This window comes from Schizosaccharomyces cryophilus (genome assembly GCF_000004155.1).
Source record: "Schizosaccharomyces cryophilus OY26 unplaced genomic scaffold supercont4.6, whole genome shotgun sequence".
NCBI classification, from domain to species: Eukaryota; Fungi; Ascomycota; class Schizosaccharomycetes; order Schizosaccharomycetales; family Schizosaccharomycetaceae; genus Schizosaccharomyces; species Schizosaccharomyces cryophilus.
In genome coordinates, this window is record NW_013185629.1 from 631,685 (window position 1) to 649,313 (window position 17,629).

A 17,629-nucleotide genomic window follows, 5' to 3' on the forward strand; every position below is an offset into this window, starting at 1 on the left:
TCAACTAAAAAAGGTAAAAACCCGAAATGTATAACTGCATTTTCAAAACAAGAGAGAAACCAATCAAAATTTCGCGTACGTTGTTTAATTCTTTTCATCCACATTTGTACCAAGTTTCCTTTCTTATACTGATTTGTTTAATTGTTTACGAGTTTATTTATTTACTTTTTGTAAAATCTTTGTAAGTCGCTCATGATTGCTTTTACCCCCACTGTAATCCTTCCATCCCTGTTTGTCCTAAATGACTGGACCCCACCTAAAACCCCACAAAATGTTCCTACATCAATCTCTCCCACATAGCATCGGTTCTACTGTACGTTACAAAACGTTAAGTGAGGGTTAACGAATACGCAAAGAGCTTTACAAACACCAGAAAAAAGTGTCCTTTTACCATCATCTTACTTTAAGGGATCAATGCCTAGAAATCATAGTGGAAGGAGTAGAGAGGCTCGTCAGTTAAAACGACAAAAAGAAGAACAGGAAATTCAAGAGCTGAATGCTCAAGTAAGTGACTTTTCCGGGGATGCCACGCATTTCTTTGATTTACCCATTACACAACCCACAAAAAGCGCTCTGAAAAATGCTCATTTTACTACTTTAACAGATATCCAACGACAGGCAATTCCTGAAGTCTTAAAAGGCCGAGATGTTTTAGGCGCAGCCAGGACTGGTAGTGGTAAAACGCTGGCGTTCATTGTTCCTTTAATTGAAAACCTGTACCGTCGTAAGTGGACCCAATTTGACGGCCTAGGTGCGTTAATTATCTCCCCTACGCGTGAGTTGGCCATTCAAACTTTTGAAACTTTGGTCAAAGTAGGCCGTCTTCATTCCTTCTCCGCTGGTTTAATTATTGGCGGTAATAATTATAAAGAAGAACAGGAGCGTCTTTCGCGTATGAATATCCTTGTTTGTACCCCAGGAAGGCTTCTCCAGCACATGGACCAAGCAATTAACTTCGATACCTCAAACTTGCAAATGCTCATCCTGGACGAGGCAGACAGAATTCTGGATATGGGATTTAAGTCCACTTTGGATGCCATCGTTGCCAGCTTACCCAAGGAGCGTCAAACGCTTTTGTTTTCAGCTACTCAGACAAAGTCAGTTCGTGATTTAGCTCGTTTGTCTTTGCAGAATCCTGAATATATTGCTGTCCACGAAAACGAGGGTTCTTGTACTCCTGAAAACTTAAATCAGTTTTACCTGATCTCTCCTTTGACTGAAAAGCTTGACATTTTATTTGGTTTCATTCGCACTCATTTAAAGAACAAATCTATCGTCTTTCTTTCATCTTGTAAGCAAGTACGGTTTGTTTTTGAAGCCTTCCGCCGTTTACGTCCTGGTATTTCTTTGATGCACTTGCATGGCAAACAGAAGCAAGCTTCTCGTATCGACGTTACTGCAAAGTTTACGTCGTCTCAAAATGCTGTCTTGTTTTGTACTGATATTGTCGCAAGAGGGCTTGATTTTCCAGCTGTAGATTGGGTCGTACAATTGGACGCCCCAGAAGATGTTGATACCTACATTCACCGAGTGGGTCGTACAGCCCGTTTTAATAGGGGAGGTAATGCTTTACTTCTATTACTCCCTTCCGAGGAGGTTTTCCTTAAACGTTTGGAGTCTAAAAAGATTCCGGTAGAACGTATCAACATCAAAGAAGGAAAAAAGACCAGCATCCGTAATCAACTTCAAAATCTGTGTTTCAAGGAAAATGATATTAAATACCTTGGACAAAAGAGTTTCATTTCTTATTTGCGTTCTGTATATTTGCAGAAGGACAAGGAAGTCTTTCAGTTTAATAAGCTTCCTTTTGAGGCTTACGCAGAATCTCTTGGTCTTCCCGGTACTCCCAAAATTAAATTTGGTGCTTCTCGGAAAGGTGCTGCTGAGCCTGCAGAAGATCAAAAAGCAAAATTGGGTCCTGGCTCTCCCTCTGAGTCTTCGTCGGAAAGTGAATCCGAAGACGCTAATCAGCTCAAGGATGTTCGGACTAAATATGATCGCGTGTTCGAAAGAAAAAATCAAGACGTATTGGCTCCTCATAGACAAAAGCTTGTTGAACGTGATGAAGGCGACGATGAGGATGAAGACTTTTTACAAGTGAAGCGGGCTAATCATGAATTACCCGAAGACCATGCTGAAGCCGAAGAAAATAAGTTGATTATAAACTCTAAACGTAAAGAAAAATTGGCTGCGTCTAAAAAGGCTATGCTTAAACATAAAAAGGGACCAGACAAAGTTTTCTTTGATGAGGAAGGAAATGCTGTACCTTTTTATGCTGTCAATACAGAAGAAACTTTCCGTAAATCTGGTGATCCTTCACTTTTGATTCAAGCACACTTAGCCGCTGAAAGAGATGCGCTAGAAAAGGCGGATGCACAGGACAAAGAGACTGTAAGAGAAAAACGCCGTGAAAAGAAAAGAAGACGTCAAGAACTTGAGCGTCGTGCTGAAGAAACTGACTTCTCTTCAGCTGACGAAAATGAGGCCGTGGTCGAAACTGCTGACGAAGATGCTAGTAGAGTCGATGAAGCCGTCAGTGAAAAGCGTCCAAAGAAATGGTTTGAAGACAGCGATCATGATGAAGAGCCAACTAATGTCATCGAGGTTGAACAACCTACTTCTCTCGAAGATCAAGAAGCCTTGGCTCTTCGACTTATGGGATCTGCTTAAACTAATTGGGCTAAAAAAGGACTCTTAAATTTTAAATATTCTGTAAATTATTTTTTGGTTATTCTAGGCGCCTAACTTTAAAAAAACAGTAATCATGAAAACGAATCATATTTTTCCTATGGTTTACTTTAATTTTTGGACATACCGGTTTAGAGGGGTTTTAGATAAATTCATTTTAATGCAATATTTTTATGTCTAAATTAAATTATAAATAACTTGGGAGATTAAGTTGGTTAAATTGTCCGTTTTATCATCATATATTTTCAAGCGATATTAATGTTAACAGGTTTTGATCTCTGTAAGTAAGTTTGATAAATCTTTCACAACCCCTTTGGGATTTATACTGTCGGTATTTGATTGCAACGTACTTTCCATGCCAAGCCATACCGAAGGAATATTGTCAGGTAAGCCTTTAGTGAAGTTTTCACAGCCGACAAGAGTATATGTCAGAGGTGGGTTCAGCCTTTGATTTGAAGCTAGAGAAAGATTCTGTAATTTACCTTCTCTTAATTGTTTAACAAAATATTGGAGCATACTGCTTAAGATAGATAGATCGTTCTGGCTTGACACTTTAGGAGCGTATGCGATATTAATTACAAGTTCCTGGAACATGTCCCAAGGGAAATTTGGGAGGTCTTCGCTAGTCCTTTGGCTAGATGATAGCTTAACACATGCCGAGAGTGCATTCATCGCCGTGAATAAATCAACGTCGTTTATGTCAGTACGACTTTGCTCATTGCTTTCAATAATACACAATTTCTCAAAGAGAATTGTATGGATCCAGGCTATAAGGAAAGATAGGATACCGTATTGTTGAGGTATGCCCAATTCAGTCGTAAAGACAAACTTCAAATTTCTCATCAATACTTCTTTGAAGCTAAGTTTTAAATCGAAATATAGGTACCGAAAATTAGATGATAACCACGTAGGAAATTTAAATGAGATATCTGAAGTGCATACCATTCTAAATTTAGGATGCAAGCCTGCTTTCAGCTTGGATGACAGACTTTCCAACCATCTCTGAGAAAGGTGAATGTTTTCTAAGAAAACCCAACAAGGCTCCTGTTCTGCTTTACTTAAAGTCACATCGGCAAGTTCTTCTGAGTCTAATGAGCCCATTGGTATTGTAATACAATTGACTTCTCTTTCAGCTAAACACTGTTCCATATATTGCTTTATATCTATTCCATTCAACGGAATAACGATCAACGGCATATCGTTACTTATGCCTTCGGATATGATGGTATCTAGCTTAGTTGGTATATTCAAAACATTAATGCCTAGTACAGTTTCTGAGAACCACTTTATAAAGGAATAATAATCCACTTCTGAAATGTCCGACTTCTCCAATTTTTTATAGAATTCTTGCACGTTTCTCGATACTTGTGGTTCGCAAACAATTGACTTTCTAAAGTTAAATCTACCCATGATAGAACTAAGGTCCACACCAATTGACTTCCAGAGTATTTCGGATTCCCTATAAAAAAGGCAAGCCGAAATCAAAACAGCAAACAATGATCTATCTTTTGGCAGAATTGATAAACAGCAATTTTCAACCATTATCTTCATGATAAATTTAAATAAATCTTCAGGTTTCGCTGCAGTCTCACTTAATGATTTAATCTTTAGGAGCAGCTGATTATATAATGAAGCGAAGAACTTCATTGATGTATCGTATCGAGAATTTCTTACACTCATCACTTTGAAAACAAGAATCAAAAAGGTAAACAATTCAATACTCCTGGTAAAATGACAACTCATCTCGGAAATTTTTCTTTCGAGCATAATCCATTCCAAATCCAGATTTTCCTTTTCATCAATCGAAGAACGTATAGTGTTTAAAATAATTAAAACATCATCATTTGCTAGGATGTCAATGTTAAGAGTCGAAAGAATAGTCAGAAGATTCTTTTGCAGAGTCAATAACTCTGACTTTATTTGTACTAGTCGTTCTCTAGTATAATGTTTGCTTTTTAGTAAATCACTGTTTTCCATATCAATCAGCGAGTTTAACAATTCTTTACTCAAACCAGATGACGATGGTGTAAAATTGACGATGGTAGTAAAACTGCTTATCTTATAAGTAATAAAAGAATCATTAAATGTGTTAGAGTAGATGATCACTTTAAGAGGCACAGATATTTCAAATACTTCCTTCGAAACTTTAATAGATACATTTCCAGATCCCGAGTAAAGTTCTGGAGTTATAAGTAAATCTAATAGAGGACACCAATACTCCACATCCTTGATTATTATTGGTTTCCTAAGTTTTAAGGCTGCTTTCAATTGACTCTTAAACGTTTTACTTGATAAGCTTAAGCAAATCACGGAATCTCCAAAACATGCTTTCAATGATTCGAAAGCATAAAAAGAGGGATCAATTACTAAAGCTGGTCTCACACATTCACTTATTATCGCCATATTCGTAATAAAGTGATCGTCTTTAAAAGAAAGTTTTGCCTCACCCAACACATTATAAAAAAGTTCCTGTAAGAAGTACATTATATTCTTTTTGGAGTCGATATAATTCTCTTGGATTAAAACTGAAGAAACATGCTCAATAACGGTTTCTCGTTCGATAGGATCCAATAAACCTGTATAATTTACCAAAAAGGCAACCAAAATACTATGGCCATTCAATTCGGATAATCTCTCCTCAAATGCGTTCACAAAATTCTCCCAGTAACTTTTTTCCGTAGACATGTCATTCATAATTTTTAGACTCCTTTTGACTTTATCTTGAATACTTGTAAGTTCAAGCTTCAACGCGTGGACTTCAGTAATCAAAGTAGCATAATCTTCTTGCATTCCAACTAGTTCTTTATCGAGCCCCTCTGAAACCGATTTAACGTTAAGGAGTTTGTGCTGCATTTCTTCACCTTTCGCTTTTAAGTGCGAGACATTGTCATTTAACGGACTTACTCTTTGCAGAACTTTAGAATAGTTACAGTGCGATCTAATCCAAAGAAACAAAGGTCCACAAGCTTTACTAGCCCTATTGACGACTTCATATTTGAGGGATGCGTTGCAAAAGTATTCGCTTTCAATACGCTTTCTGAGGGACGGACTTAGTTGCTTCTCTGTATCAAAATTCAAAACGTTAGTAATAAAATCCTCTCGTTTCAATAAGGACTGTACAGATTTCCAAGATGTCACTTTATGCCCCAGTAACTTGCATACTGCCTCCATTGTTAGTTTGACAACGGTAGGAGGATGAGAAAGACTCCTCAGCTCTGAGAGATGACTCTTCTTAATATTGCTGACAGAGGCCTTGGCTTCCACAATAGCAGGTTTTACCATTGAGAGTTCTTTCAAAACCAATGAAGTTTTAGACTCAATTTCTTCATTTTGACTTCTCAAATTGTGCTCCAAGTCTAACGCTTCCTTTTGTCTTACTTCGACTTCCTGTTTGGCCTTCATTAAGTTATGTAACCTAGTGTTTGCATGATCCGTTTTCGTATTAAGCGCAGTTTCTTGCTCGTATAAAACAGTCTTTAAAAGCTGAATATTATCGGAAGTTTCCTTGAGTTTTTTTAATCCACTATCAACGTGGTCCTTCTCATCAAATAGACGATCGCGCAGATTTTTAAAAAGTTTTACAAATAAGATGATGAAATCAGTTAAAACATTCGGACTTAAATTCAAGTTACTCTGTTTTTTCTCGAAGTAAGCTTTCATATACACATGTAATCCAGACATTAGGCTCACTAACTTTAGACGCTGTTCTTCCGCCAGGAATTTTTCATTTAACTCGTTGGATAGCTCTGAAAAACCTAGAAGCTTATTACTAAATACTTCTTGAATAGTCGATTTATCAGGAGGCTGAAAATAAATGGTGGTGCATCTGTTTATTAGGGCAGGAGATAACACATTCAGGCCTTTATAACTTGATGTGTAGAATATAAAAAACACATGAAGGTTTTCAGAAATTAAGTCCTGTATTTTTTTGATAACTTCACTTTCAATTTTACACAAATAGCGGAGCATTACACTCTTCCTGAGATTTTCCCATTCTTCATCTGTAAACAGACAGCTTATATCAGATCCTGTAAGCAAATTGTTCATAACCTCAAATACGTCCGAATTAACGCACTGAAAGTGATCAATTACAAAGCAAAGCTTAATATCATCAGCAACCACAAGTTTAACTATTGTCTTTAACTCGTCCATTAAGTCAAAAAACTGTGGCTGTAAGCAAGGATTAAAAAAGAATAATTTATAGCCAAGCTTCCAGCTTACGAATTCTAAAACACTTTTCTGGTTCGATCCATATTCACCATAAATGATAGCATGGCTACCATTATGTACAAAAACACGGTTAATCCGAATAGCATCCAGACAGTTTTTATCTGTAGGGACAAAGAGTGAATTTGGATATGCAATGCTGAAATCCTCAATATATTTTTGTAGATAAAACTTCACGGTATTCAGAGTAACTATACTGTAATTTTCACAAAATAAATCACATATATAATAATTTTTAAATTTCTTGAAGTCAAATCCTTCATATTGTGAATATAATGAGCTTTGTAATTTGGATTCACCGAGTTCAAAGTCCGTTTTATTTAGCCTATCCAGGAAAACTCGACACGCTTCATGATACCATAATTGAAGTAACTGCTCGAAAGTAACGCGGCTGAGTGATTCAACCAATTTTTGCAAACAATAAAACCATTTTGTTAATTCTCTTGGAGTATATGTATGGATAATATCGTCTTTTGAAGAAAACGAAAGTTTAATTTCTTCATAAACCTTGACACTACATTCAAGAACCCTCTCATTTAATGACCAGGAATGGTTATAATCCGCAAAGCTCAAAATTCTGTCACATATAGGCTTATAAATCCTAATGAGTGAATCGAAGCTAGGATATCCATATTGTATAATTATTGATTTTCTGAGAATACGTGATGACAAGGAAGACCTTCCATAATCCGTAGGAGGGTTACATGCACCAAAAATAACAATCCTTTTCAAATTTATCCATTTCTTCAACTTAGGATGCCAAAACCCTTTGTAATGCAGTACACATCTCAGAAAACATAAAGCGTCGTTTCCTCCATCTTGATTTGACTTTGGTAAATTGATTTCATCAAAGAATATAGCTAATAACTTTTTGTTTTTCGGAGCAATGTAGGATGAATTGGCACGTAAACTATACATGGTATTTCTTTCCAAGAAGCGAATTATAGCATAAGCGGAAGTAGATGCCGAGAAGTTCATTACAGCAACATCAGTTGCTTCATTATCGTTCAAAAAATGAAGCATTGTCATACTCTTTCCTGAGCCAGGAGGTCCACAAAAAACCAAAAAATTATCCATGAATAAAAGGTCGTTAATCAATTTACCATAGCGAATTACTTCAGGTGTTTTTACTATTTCGCTTAAATTTGATGAACCATCATTAAAGTCATTCTCGGAGCTTTCCTTGGCACATATCCACTTTTGGGTTTGAGCATCAACATCTAAATCCAAAATTAATTTGCTAGTATCTGGTATAGCGGTCCCTAAATCATAATTCTTTTTTATCCAGTCTGTAAATCTAAGCTGAGATTCTAAATCAGAATCACCAATGCTTGCCCAAGCGACTGAAAGTAAGAATTTCTTCCTCATATAAGCCGTCAAGCTTGCTTCATCGTAGGAGTAATTAACCTCAAGCAATCTATAAGCATTTATAATTTCCTTTCTAAAATATAACAAAAGCGTATCTTTATACCTTGACTTTTCAAATTCCATAATATGGGATAAATTACTGGCAAATTCATAGGATTCGACTATTGGTAGTTCGGAAAGAATGCTGATCACAGTTTCATACATTAGCGTACTTGTTTTTGAGTTTTCTTTTTTTAGGGGGAATCCCGTCAATAATGGCTGGATAAAAGTGTTATTTGCCATAGGCTGGTCATCAACGTATACAATACCACATCTACTGATAGTAGCCATTGTTGCAGACTGAATATTGTCAACTTCAAAAAGAATCCTAACATTATCAGAAAGAGGAATTCTTTCGCCATCAGGTAATGTCAAAAAGCGGTTATCGTCCAGTAAACTGTTCATAGCTTCAACCCAATCAGGCGTAATATCATCATCAAAAATAATCCAATATTGAGTTTCAGAACCTATAGCTGAACGTAGTATTTTGGTAAATATACCATCTGTCCATTCATGAGTTGTCAAGTCTAAAGTTCCGAAAAGGGAATCTTTATCAATAGATTTTGGAGAAATCACGTAGTGCTCATTTTTAATCTGAAGTTTACTGAAAGCATCTAAAAGAGTCTTCCAAGTATTTGTTTTACCTGAGCCAGTACAACCATAAATGATAATCCCACTGTAAACTTCGGAAAGCTGATGAAGTTGAAGTATTTTTTGAGTGAGATATGTAAAGTTATATATTGATTTATAATCCTTTAGCACGGCTTCAATTGAGCCTTTAATGGTCGTTAACTCACTGTTTGGTATACTGATAACTTCAAAATACTTTCTTCTCAGATCTTCAAATACCTTTGCGTCTTCAACATTCAGTCTGGGTAAAGTCACACTCTGAATTGCTTGATAAATTAATTCAAGATCATCAAATTCGGCACATTTAAGTAAATTATTGCGGCGAAATTTACAAGATATTTTAATGATGGCACGTATAGTTCGAAGTCCAAAATCATAATATGACACTTGGGAAAATTGTTTGGCACAATTTTCAAAGAAAGAAGTCAAAACATTTGCAAGGCAAGACGAATTCTGAAAGCCATTACTATAAAGAAGTACCTGACAAATTTGAAATGAATTAGGGGTTTCCATCCAAACAGTACGAAATAGACGCTTCAAATTGCAAGGTAACTCCGAACGGCCGTGATAGTTAGGATTTAAAGTTACGAAAATAGAAAAGCTTTGGTCAGTTTCAATCATTTTACCGTCAATTGGCACTAAATTTTTGGAACCTCTCTTACTTTTAGTCTGTATTAGTTGAATATCTTGAGACACTGAACTCAAAGTTCCGGGATTCAGTCGATTGAATTCATCAAAGCAAGCATATACACCTAGTTGGCATAGTCCAGTTAATATTCGGCGTATTACTTTATAATTGAAAGAATCGTCACAGTTAAATACGAAAACATATCGGCCAAGATAAGCACCGAGTGCTTTTACTGTTTCGGTTTTTCCTGTTCCTGCAGGCCCAGATGGAGCCCCTCCAAAGCCTAAATGGATAGCATGTATCAATGTTGAAAAAGACTCTCTGGTCAGTTCAGTATAAACGAAAGGATTCTCAATCTCCACATAATGAAACGCATAGGGAAAGGTAACCGTAAACATTTCAACATTTATAGAATGCTTACCAGATTCATCTATCCCATAAGAACACTTAATTTCGCGAGACCAATAATAGTCATTATAGTTGTGTTCAACAAGGGTTTTTAGCAAAGACCTATAATGCAGTTTTTCGTTGATGAATAATAAAACCTTCTTTCGTAAAATCACATTATCGTCATCAATTGCGTAGTTACTTAACCAGTCAATTCCGCCTTCTAACATACTATCAAAGCGGGTAAGTTCCTTCGCATTGATTCCTTGCTTTATGGATTGACTAGCAAAACAACGAAAACAAAGTAGCAATATTTGACTTGGGAATGACTTCAACCAGTCAGGAAACCAAACATTCAAACCATTGATACCATAGTTTTGATTTAAATTAGAATATGCCACAGAAAAACTTCCCAAAAGCACATTCCTGATATCTTTTTCAATAAAATTGACCCAATCAAAGCAGCCAGACTTTTGTTTGATTTTTACCGGCGATGAAAGTGCAAGGTTTAGTTGCTCATCTGTAACAACTTTCTCAATTGTACCCTCCTCTTGATTGAGAACAAGTCCTTTTATTCCAGGAAACAAAGTTCCGATATGCTTATCCAAAGCAGCATTACTGTCTATATGACAAACCAGCTCTAGTAAGTCCTCATCACCAAGGAAAAATAGACGAGGAAATTTCAATCGTTCACTTTCGAAGTAATCAACCAATGACTTCTTGATATCAAACAACGACTGAAGCAAAGTACCAGCGAAGTCTTTTGGTAATTGCAGCTTTTGAAATCCTACAATTCCTTTTGAAGAAAGAAGTAGGTTAATTCCTTGAGTATAAGACTTGGTCGAATGATAATAAGCAACAGTAGTTTGAGGTAATAAAGATTGAAACACTTCGTTTTTTGAAAAAACGCCATCTAAATACGTCCAATATTGCTGAACTTCAATCCATATATTAAGAAAATCAAGTAACTGACTTATTTTTTCAGTTAAATCATCAGTTAAGCTTTTAACCTGATTATAGCTTTCAGATATTTTTATAGCATTTAACTGATCAATCCATTCTTCGCAATCGGATACTAGTCTATCACAATCTTTTAATATGTAAGTTCTGTTATCGTAAAGAAGGAATTGAAATTCATACTCTGCACAGCTTCGGCATATTGATTGCAAAGATTCCCGAATGGACGCTTCTTCAGCAGCTTCCTGAACAACTTCCTTAATTAAAGCAATATGTGAAGACAACTTTAAGCCTAATACATAACCTAAGGTCCAATTCTCGTACGGATCATAATGCACTATTCCGATAGCTGACAATAACTTTTGCCAATGTTCTTTTTGGACATTATTACGTTTTAAATCACGTAGCAAAGGCATAATGTCTAAAAGATCGGTAATCTTTGCATTCAGTTTAACATAAGGTTCCAAAGATTTAATATTAGGTGGACAATTATTCAGTTCTTTAATGTGATCAGTTAATTCGTTCTCGAATGCTTGACAGTCAAAAAATAACCAAGGAGTTTTCTCGTAATTCTGTAAAACCTTTAAATTTTCTGACACAAAAGTTATCAAATCTTTATATGAAGAGACCTCGCTAGAACACCTAGAAGTGTCACTGAATTCGGACGGAGGAATTCCTAAGGATATTTCTAATCGAGATTGTTCACCTAACAACTCAATTAAACAATTTAGATTTTCTGAATATTTTTCGATTAGGGTCGAAAAATTCTCAAGACCAATATCATGAAAACGAAGTTTTTCCAGATCCCAATTTGAAAAGAACAAAGCTAACTTGATCCTTAAATCTCCGCTTGAATTATTTGCAAATTTAATCAACTTACTTCTATTTTCAACATAATAATCATTTATTTCATCCAAAGCAATAAAAAAAGGAGTTAGTTCACGTACCATCTGGTCATAAGATATCCAATCATTACGAAGGCGATAGTTTACGTTCTTAAAAACGTCTTCTGCCGACTTCAGTAGTTCTAGTAAGGCTGAACTTGTCTCCTTATAGTTCAAAGAATTCCGCAAGTTTAAGACAGACTCATTTGCTTCTTTAAGTGATTGCCAATCAAGTCTGATATTATTCAGCGCGCTCTGAAAATAGGAAAGACTCAGTTGAGAATTCCGAGCAGAATCGGTTAACTCTTGTGAGAATAGCTCAAAGTAAAAATCTATCCATTTTGAAAGATTGTAAGTTGCCCGGCTTCTAAATGGCACAAGATCCACCTTAAAAGATCCCATCCTAAATTCATCATCAATTTCGTTGACAGACTTCTTTGAGTATGCAAGATGTTGAACGAGATGAAATAAATCACTTGGCTGCAAAGATGTACTCGAAGCTTTATCTAGGAGTCGTGTATCAAAAACTTGATATCTTTTGAAAGTAGCAATGTAACATTTAACTTCAGCTAACGCATTTGAGCATATATTAAATACACGCACCACTTCAACATCCAAAGCTCCTAAAGCGCCTACAAAAGTAGAAGATTTTGATTCAAGCACCCCTCCACTTATCGGATAACTTCGTAAATAGATAGCAGGGAGATTTTCAACTGAAGAGAAAAGGTAATTTATTAAGCCAAAAACTGACGTTAATATAACCTGAAGTGAAGGTTCAAGCAGTATAGCACCGTTTTTTAGTGACATAGATATTGGCTGTAAAATAACGCTTTTATCTAACAATCTTTTAAGAAAAAGATTTGAAGAAAATAAATCGGTAATGTAGTTATCATCAGTCCTTTCTAATAGCAAGGAAAAATCATCAAGATTCTTTTTTAGTTTTTTTATTAGAATATTCTGAATTCGATCGTTGATAATAACCACCACTTTATGAAGGTTAGAATATCCATCAACGTATAGACGATCAACAATTATTTGAATTTCCTTTAATATTCCAAGGAAATTTTCATAAATATATTCATCGTTTTCGAGTCGCATCAAATTGCTATCTATTTCAGAGCAAGTACGAACAACTGATTCATATTTAGAGCAGTATATGTTGATTAGAGAATTCAATTGATAAATAAATAAGTACGGACTAGAGATATCATTACAATTGTTTCCTAAATCTCTTTCGCTTTTGCTAGTCTTATCATCGTTTAAAAAATCTTCCCACGTTAATAATAAATTTTCAGATATGTGACATTGGATTTTGTACTCCAATTCCATAAGTAGATACTTCTGAACTGGCGAAGTTTCAACAATCTTAAGTGATTGATTATATAGTTTGGCGGAGCTGGAAAGATTAGCGGCAACGGACTGTAATTTTTGTGAATTAGAAATTACTTTTGAAAACCGCTCTGGCACTTCATACCCCATAGACGAAAGAGTCCTAAACTCCTTTATTAACATCATTAACTGAGAGTCGAGAGTAACTGAAAGTTCCAAACAATTCAGTTCCTTAACGGGAACAATTTTGAAGATAGGAGTAGTAAAATCAAATACATCCAAAGACAAAGTATTTAACCAAGTCTTATAAATAGTAAGGGGATCTAGATTTTTCTGAAGTGACTGAGCGTCTGATTTCAGCTTCGATCCTTCATTATAGGTTGCCCAATCATTACCTAAAATCACGTCTAGCTGAGTGAAATACTTTTGTAATCGACGAGTTACTTGACTAGACCACATTATAGCACCGGAAACAGGAGGAATGTCGCGAAGCTGGTGCATAGCAAAAAGCTCTAAATCGGATGTAACATCGGTAAAACGAGACTTTAAGCTCATCACATCTTGGCTTACTCCGTTTATAAGCTGTACTTGGTATTCGCGAACAGCATTTCGAACTTTCGGACGCGAAAGCAAAGTGTTATAATTTAAAAAAATTGAGATCATCTGGGTAGTATTTTCGCAAAGCCGAAATTTTTCCTTTATAAAAGAAACAAATTCATTGTCGAATTGACAAAGTATATCACCAAATTTTGACTCATGCAAAATCCACTTCCTTCTACCATCTTCAGTACAATCCAAAACATCAACGTTTTGGAATAGATCGAGAGACGCAGAAAACTCAGAGCCGGAAACTGCTTCAAAAAGACCCTCGCCATCCTGATCAGAAGATGAAAGGGATGAAATTGTCACGGTTAAATTTTCGTGAGTCTCTCTTATTAATAGTATAGACTGTAGTCTTTTCGATAACAGTTTTGGTCTTTCATTTAAGCCGGCAACTTCGTAGACTTCTTTTCTTTTAGAGAGGGTATGCTTTACTAAAAGTAAGAATTCCTTGATACTTGAGTCCCAAGTCGTTAAGGTATTTAAAGCAATTGAGAAGTTATGCTGAAGGTCTGCAAAAGGCATTGCCATTATTTGTTTAGAGCTTAATATTTCTATAAGTTTCGATGCAAAATCATCCGCAAGACAGTTCAAGAAAGTGATAGTACGCGACAAAGGATAACACGAACTTTTCCATCTCTTCATGAAGTACACATGTATGGACACGATGGATTCATGTAAGGAATCCAGAGATGATGCACCGTGAATAGAAGGTAAAGGAATATCAATTAAAAACCCGGCAATTCTGTTCGCTGTATCCGATTGCGTGCGTAAGTTTGTGTTATTTAAAAAAGAAGCAGTTGTATGAAAACGCTTAGCAAAATTCAACACCTCCAAAGTGAACTTCACTGGTAAGCTTGTTAATTGTTTGTAAACTTCATTATACGATAGGCACAATGTATGCCAAAACCTAATTTCCTGTGAAGTTGACCCCTGTTTTTCAGTTTGAGAAGTTTCTACAAGCTGGTTTATGCTTTTCATCCAAGAATGAACAGTTATATTTAACGAATTTAGAAATTTCGGGTTTGAAAGGGTATTATGAGGAATGCATTGGACAGAGATCTCTGTATTTTCAATCTTTGACCAATGTATAGCATCCTTTATAACAGGATGTATGTATAGTGTCACATTAGGAACTGAACGATCAGATTGAAGATTGGCAAGGGATAGCTCAAGCTCAGAAAAAACCTTCTTTGTGTTACTTAGCTGTAAATTATAGTTTGGTAAAGTACCAGATGTCTTTTCGGGAGTCTCTTTGGCACAATTCAGGAAAAAGGGCTCTAAAGCATATTTCACGTAGCTATGCACAGTGTTAATAGAGGAATCGAAAGGATTGTCATTTTGGCAGGCAGACAAAGGCAGGTGAGCAAAAACCAATTGCTTTTGTAAATGAGCCGTCAGATCTACAAATTTTGTTTGTTTCAAAAACACGAGCACAAAATCACAATCTGATGTTACTGTATAATTGTACTCAATACGAAACATCCACTTGTCTAATATAAGGTCTTTTGGATCAGATTGTGAAGTCGGTGAACGAATAACGCCAAATAAGTATAGATATAGCTGGTCTGAATCTTGCAAAAAGCAAGCGAAAGCATCTGTAAACTCCTCACATTTCGAAATTTCAGCAAGCGTTAATTCCTGATCTAAAGAACATGAAATACTAATAACTTGTTTCAAATAATCCAGAATATTAAGAGCACCAGCCTTTGTAGTTGATATGTCTAAGTTTGAGCTGACTATAGACGTTCGCTCTAAGGGAACTGTCATGACAAAAATGAAAAATGAAAAACAAAAAAGAGAACAACGAAAAATGAATGTAAATATCGCAGAATAGAACGTGAAACTCTTATATGGAAAGCAATGGCCTACATCACCAGAAAGGAAGAACAAAGAAACTGGAGACAAAGAAAGCGAGAACCAATCGAGAAGAAGAAGCGATTCGATTCGAACACAAAATATGTTTCTTACTGAATCTTCATTTCTCAAATACGCATACATAATGGAAGAGAAATCAGGTTTCAAGAACTCGGTTTTATAAGCTCTTTAAAAGGAAAGTTTCAAATCCAATGGTGACATCTATTTAATTTAAATCCATGAATCAACAGGTTTTCTTTAACAAGTCGTGAATGAAGCCTTTTGTTTCATTAAAATAACAGTTAAAATCCCTCCGCGTTTCGTTTGGCGTATACCTTTCTCATTTCTTTAAAATAAAGATGAAAAGAGAAAAACATAACTTTCATATATCCAAGAATTGAAACGAACACCCTCGACAGTCCATATTATACAGGAAAGAACAACAAATCATCAAAGTTTGGAATTCATTAGGATATTCCCGTTCCTAGCAAAAAAATAATAAATTTCTTTTCATTTTTCAGAAAAATGGCGTGGTTTTAATAATACTTTTGTTCATTGGAAGAATGAGGTTAGGTATGGGTATAAATTTCAAAATCACTGTTGGAAGACACTTGTCTCTTTCCAACGCGACCTAAAAGAAGTGCTTGGTTGGAAAATTGCTTCCAAAAATTCAAAAAAAAAGATTAAATATAAATTTGATATAATAGATTTCTTAAAAGAAAAACTCTTTGTAATTTATTGAACAAAGAGAAGAAACTTGAAAAATTTTTGGAAGAAGCGCTTCTTCAATCTTATTTATTCAGGGTTTTAGGTTGGTTATAGACTAGAATTGTGTATATTACGGAGATTTTTTAATTTTAGGAGTGAATTTTTTATACCATGTCGTCCGAAACAGCAGATCAAAAAGTGATTGATGAACTTGAACGTGTTCTCGTCAACAAGGATGGGAAAAGCGATTTACCTTTCCGCTATCGTGCCTTGTTCAGTTTGAATGCTTTGGCTCAAAAAGGAGACAAGCGCGCTATTGATGCGGTTTATAACGCTTTTGGAGATGAGTCTGAATTATTGAAGCACGAGATGGCTTATGTTTTAGGACAATCCGGTCAAGAATATGCGATAGAACCCTTGACTAAAATTGTCGAAGATGCAAACCAGCAAGTCATGGTTCGTCACGAAGCTGCTGAAGCATTGGGTGCTCTTGGCTTTACCAAGAGTTTGCCTGTATTGGAAAAGTACTACAAAAATGATCCTTTAGCGCCTATTCGTGAAACTTGTGAATTGTCCATTGCCCGTATTCAGTGGAAGAATGGTCTCGACAAGAATAACGAGAAGATTACCCCAAGCATGTACGACAACATCGTCGATCCTGCTCCTCCTATGCCTGATTCTTCAAACGATATTAATAAAGAAATAGAACAACTGAAATCTGAACTAGTTGACCAAAATCTTTCTCTGTTTTACCGTTACCGTGCCATGTTTCGATTGCGCAATATTGGTAACAAGGAAGCTATTACTGCTTTAGTCGAAGGATTTAATGATCCTTCTGATTTGTTCCGTCATGAAATTGCTTTCGTCTTCGGTCAAATGGTTGATCCCTATTCTGTTCCTGCTCTCATCAAGGTGTTGGAAAACACTGAAGAAGTGGATATGGTTCGACACGAGGCTGCAGAGGCATTGGGTGGAATTGCTACTGATGAATGTCTTCCTGTTTTGGAAAAGTTTTCAAAGGATAATGTTCGTGTTGTTGCCGAATCTTGCGCTGTTGCTCTTGATATGGTGAAGTATGAAAAATCTGGTGAAATGGAATACGCTTATATTCCTAAAGTCTCTTCATAAGCTGTTATTGTTACCAAGTTACAAAGTATGTACTTGAAAAGGAAACCCCGGAAACGGGTAATGCGTTTTTTTATTTTTTTTTCATTTTACCAAAGTAGTCTTTTCGGTTATTTTTCAAATGACAATTGAGTTTTAATTTTTTTTCTTTAGCAATGAACAAGAGTCTTGTTTTTTATTGATAGTCTTCCCTATTGTGTAG

At 35.8% G+C, this 17,629-nt stretch overlaps 3 protein-coding genes across 3 annotated transcripts; 2 read left to right on the forward strand and 1 right to left on the reverse strand.

Moving 5' to 3' along the window:
• The first annotated feature begins 384 nt into the window (after nucleotides 1–384).
• SPOG_01152 (ATP-dependent RNA helicase Hca4) lies at nucleotides 385–2,938 on the forward strand. The gene has a single exon (XM_013169424.1). The coding sequence runs from the start codon at nucleotides 415–417 to the stop codon at nucleotides 2,668–2,670; it is 2,256 nt and encodes a 751-aa protein (XP_013024878.1). The 5' UTR covers nucleotides 385–414; the 3' UTR covers nucleotides 2,671–2,938.
• Nucleotides 2,689–16,249, reverse strand: SPOG_01153 (dynein heavy chain Dhc1). Its single transcript, XM_013169425.1, has one exon. It carries the CDS (start codon nucleotides 15,736–15,738, stop codon nucleotides 2,950–2,952), a length of 12,789 nt encoding a protein of 4,262 aa, XP_013024879.1. The 5' UTR covers nucleotides 15,739–16,249; the 3' UTR covers nucleotides 2,689–2,949.
• On the forward strand, nucleotides 15,691–17,619 carry SPOG_01154 (deoxyhypusine hydroxylase). Its single transcript, XM_013169426.1, has one exon. It carries the CDS (start codon nucleotides 16,474–16,476, stop codon nucleotides 17,428–17,430), a length of 957 nt encoding a protein of 318 aa, XP_013024880.1. The 5' UTR covers nucleotides 15,691–16,473; the 3' UTR covers nucleotides 17,431–17,619.
• Nucleotides 17,620–17,629: the final 10 nt, after the last annotated feature.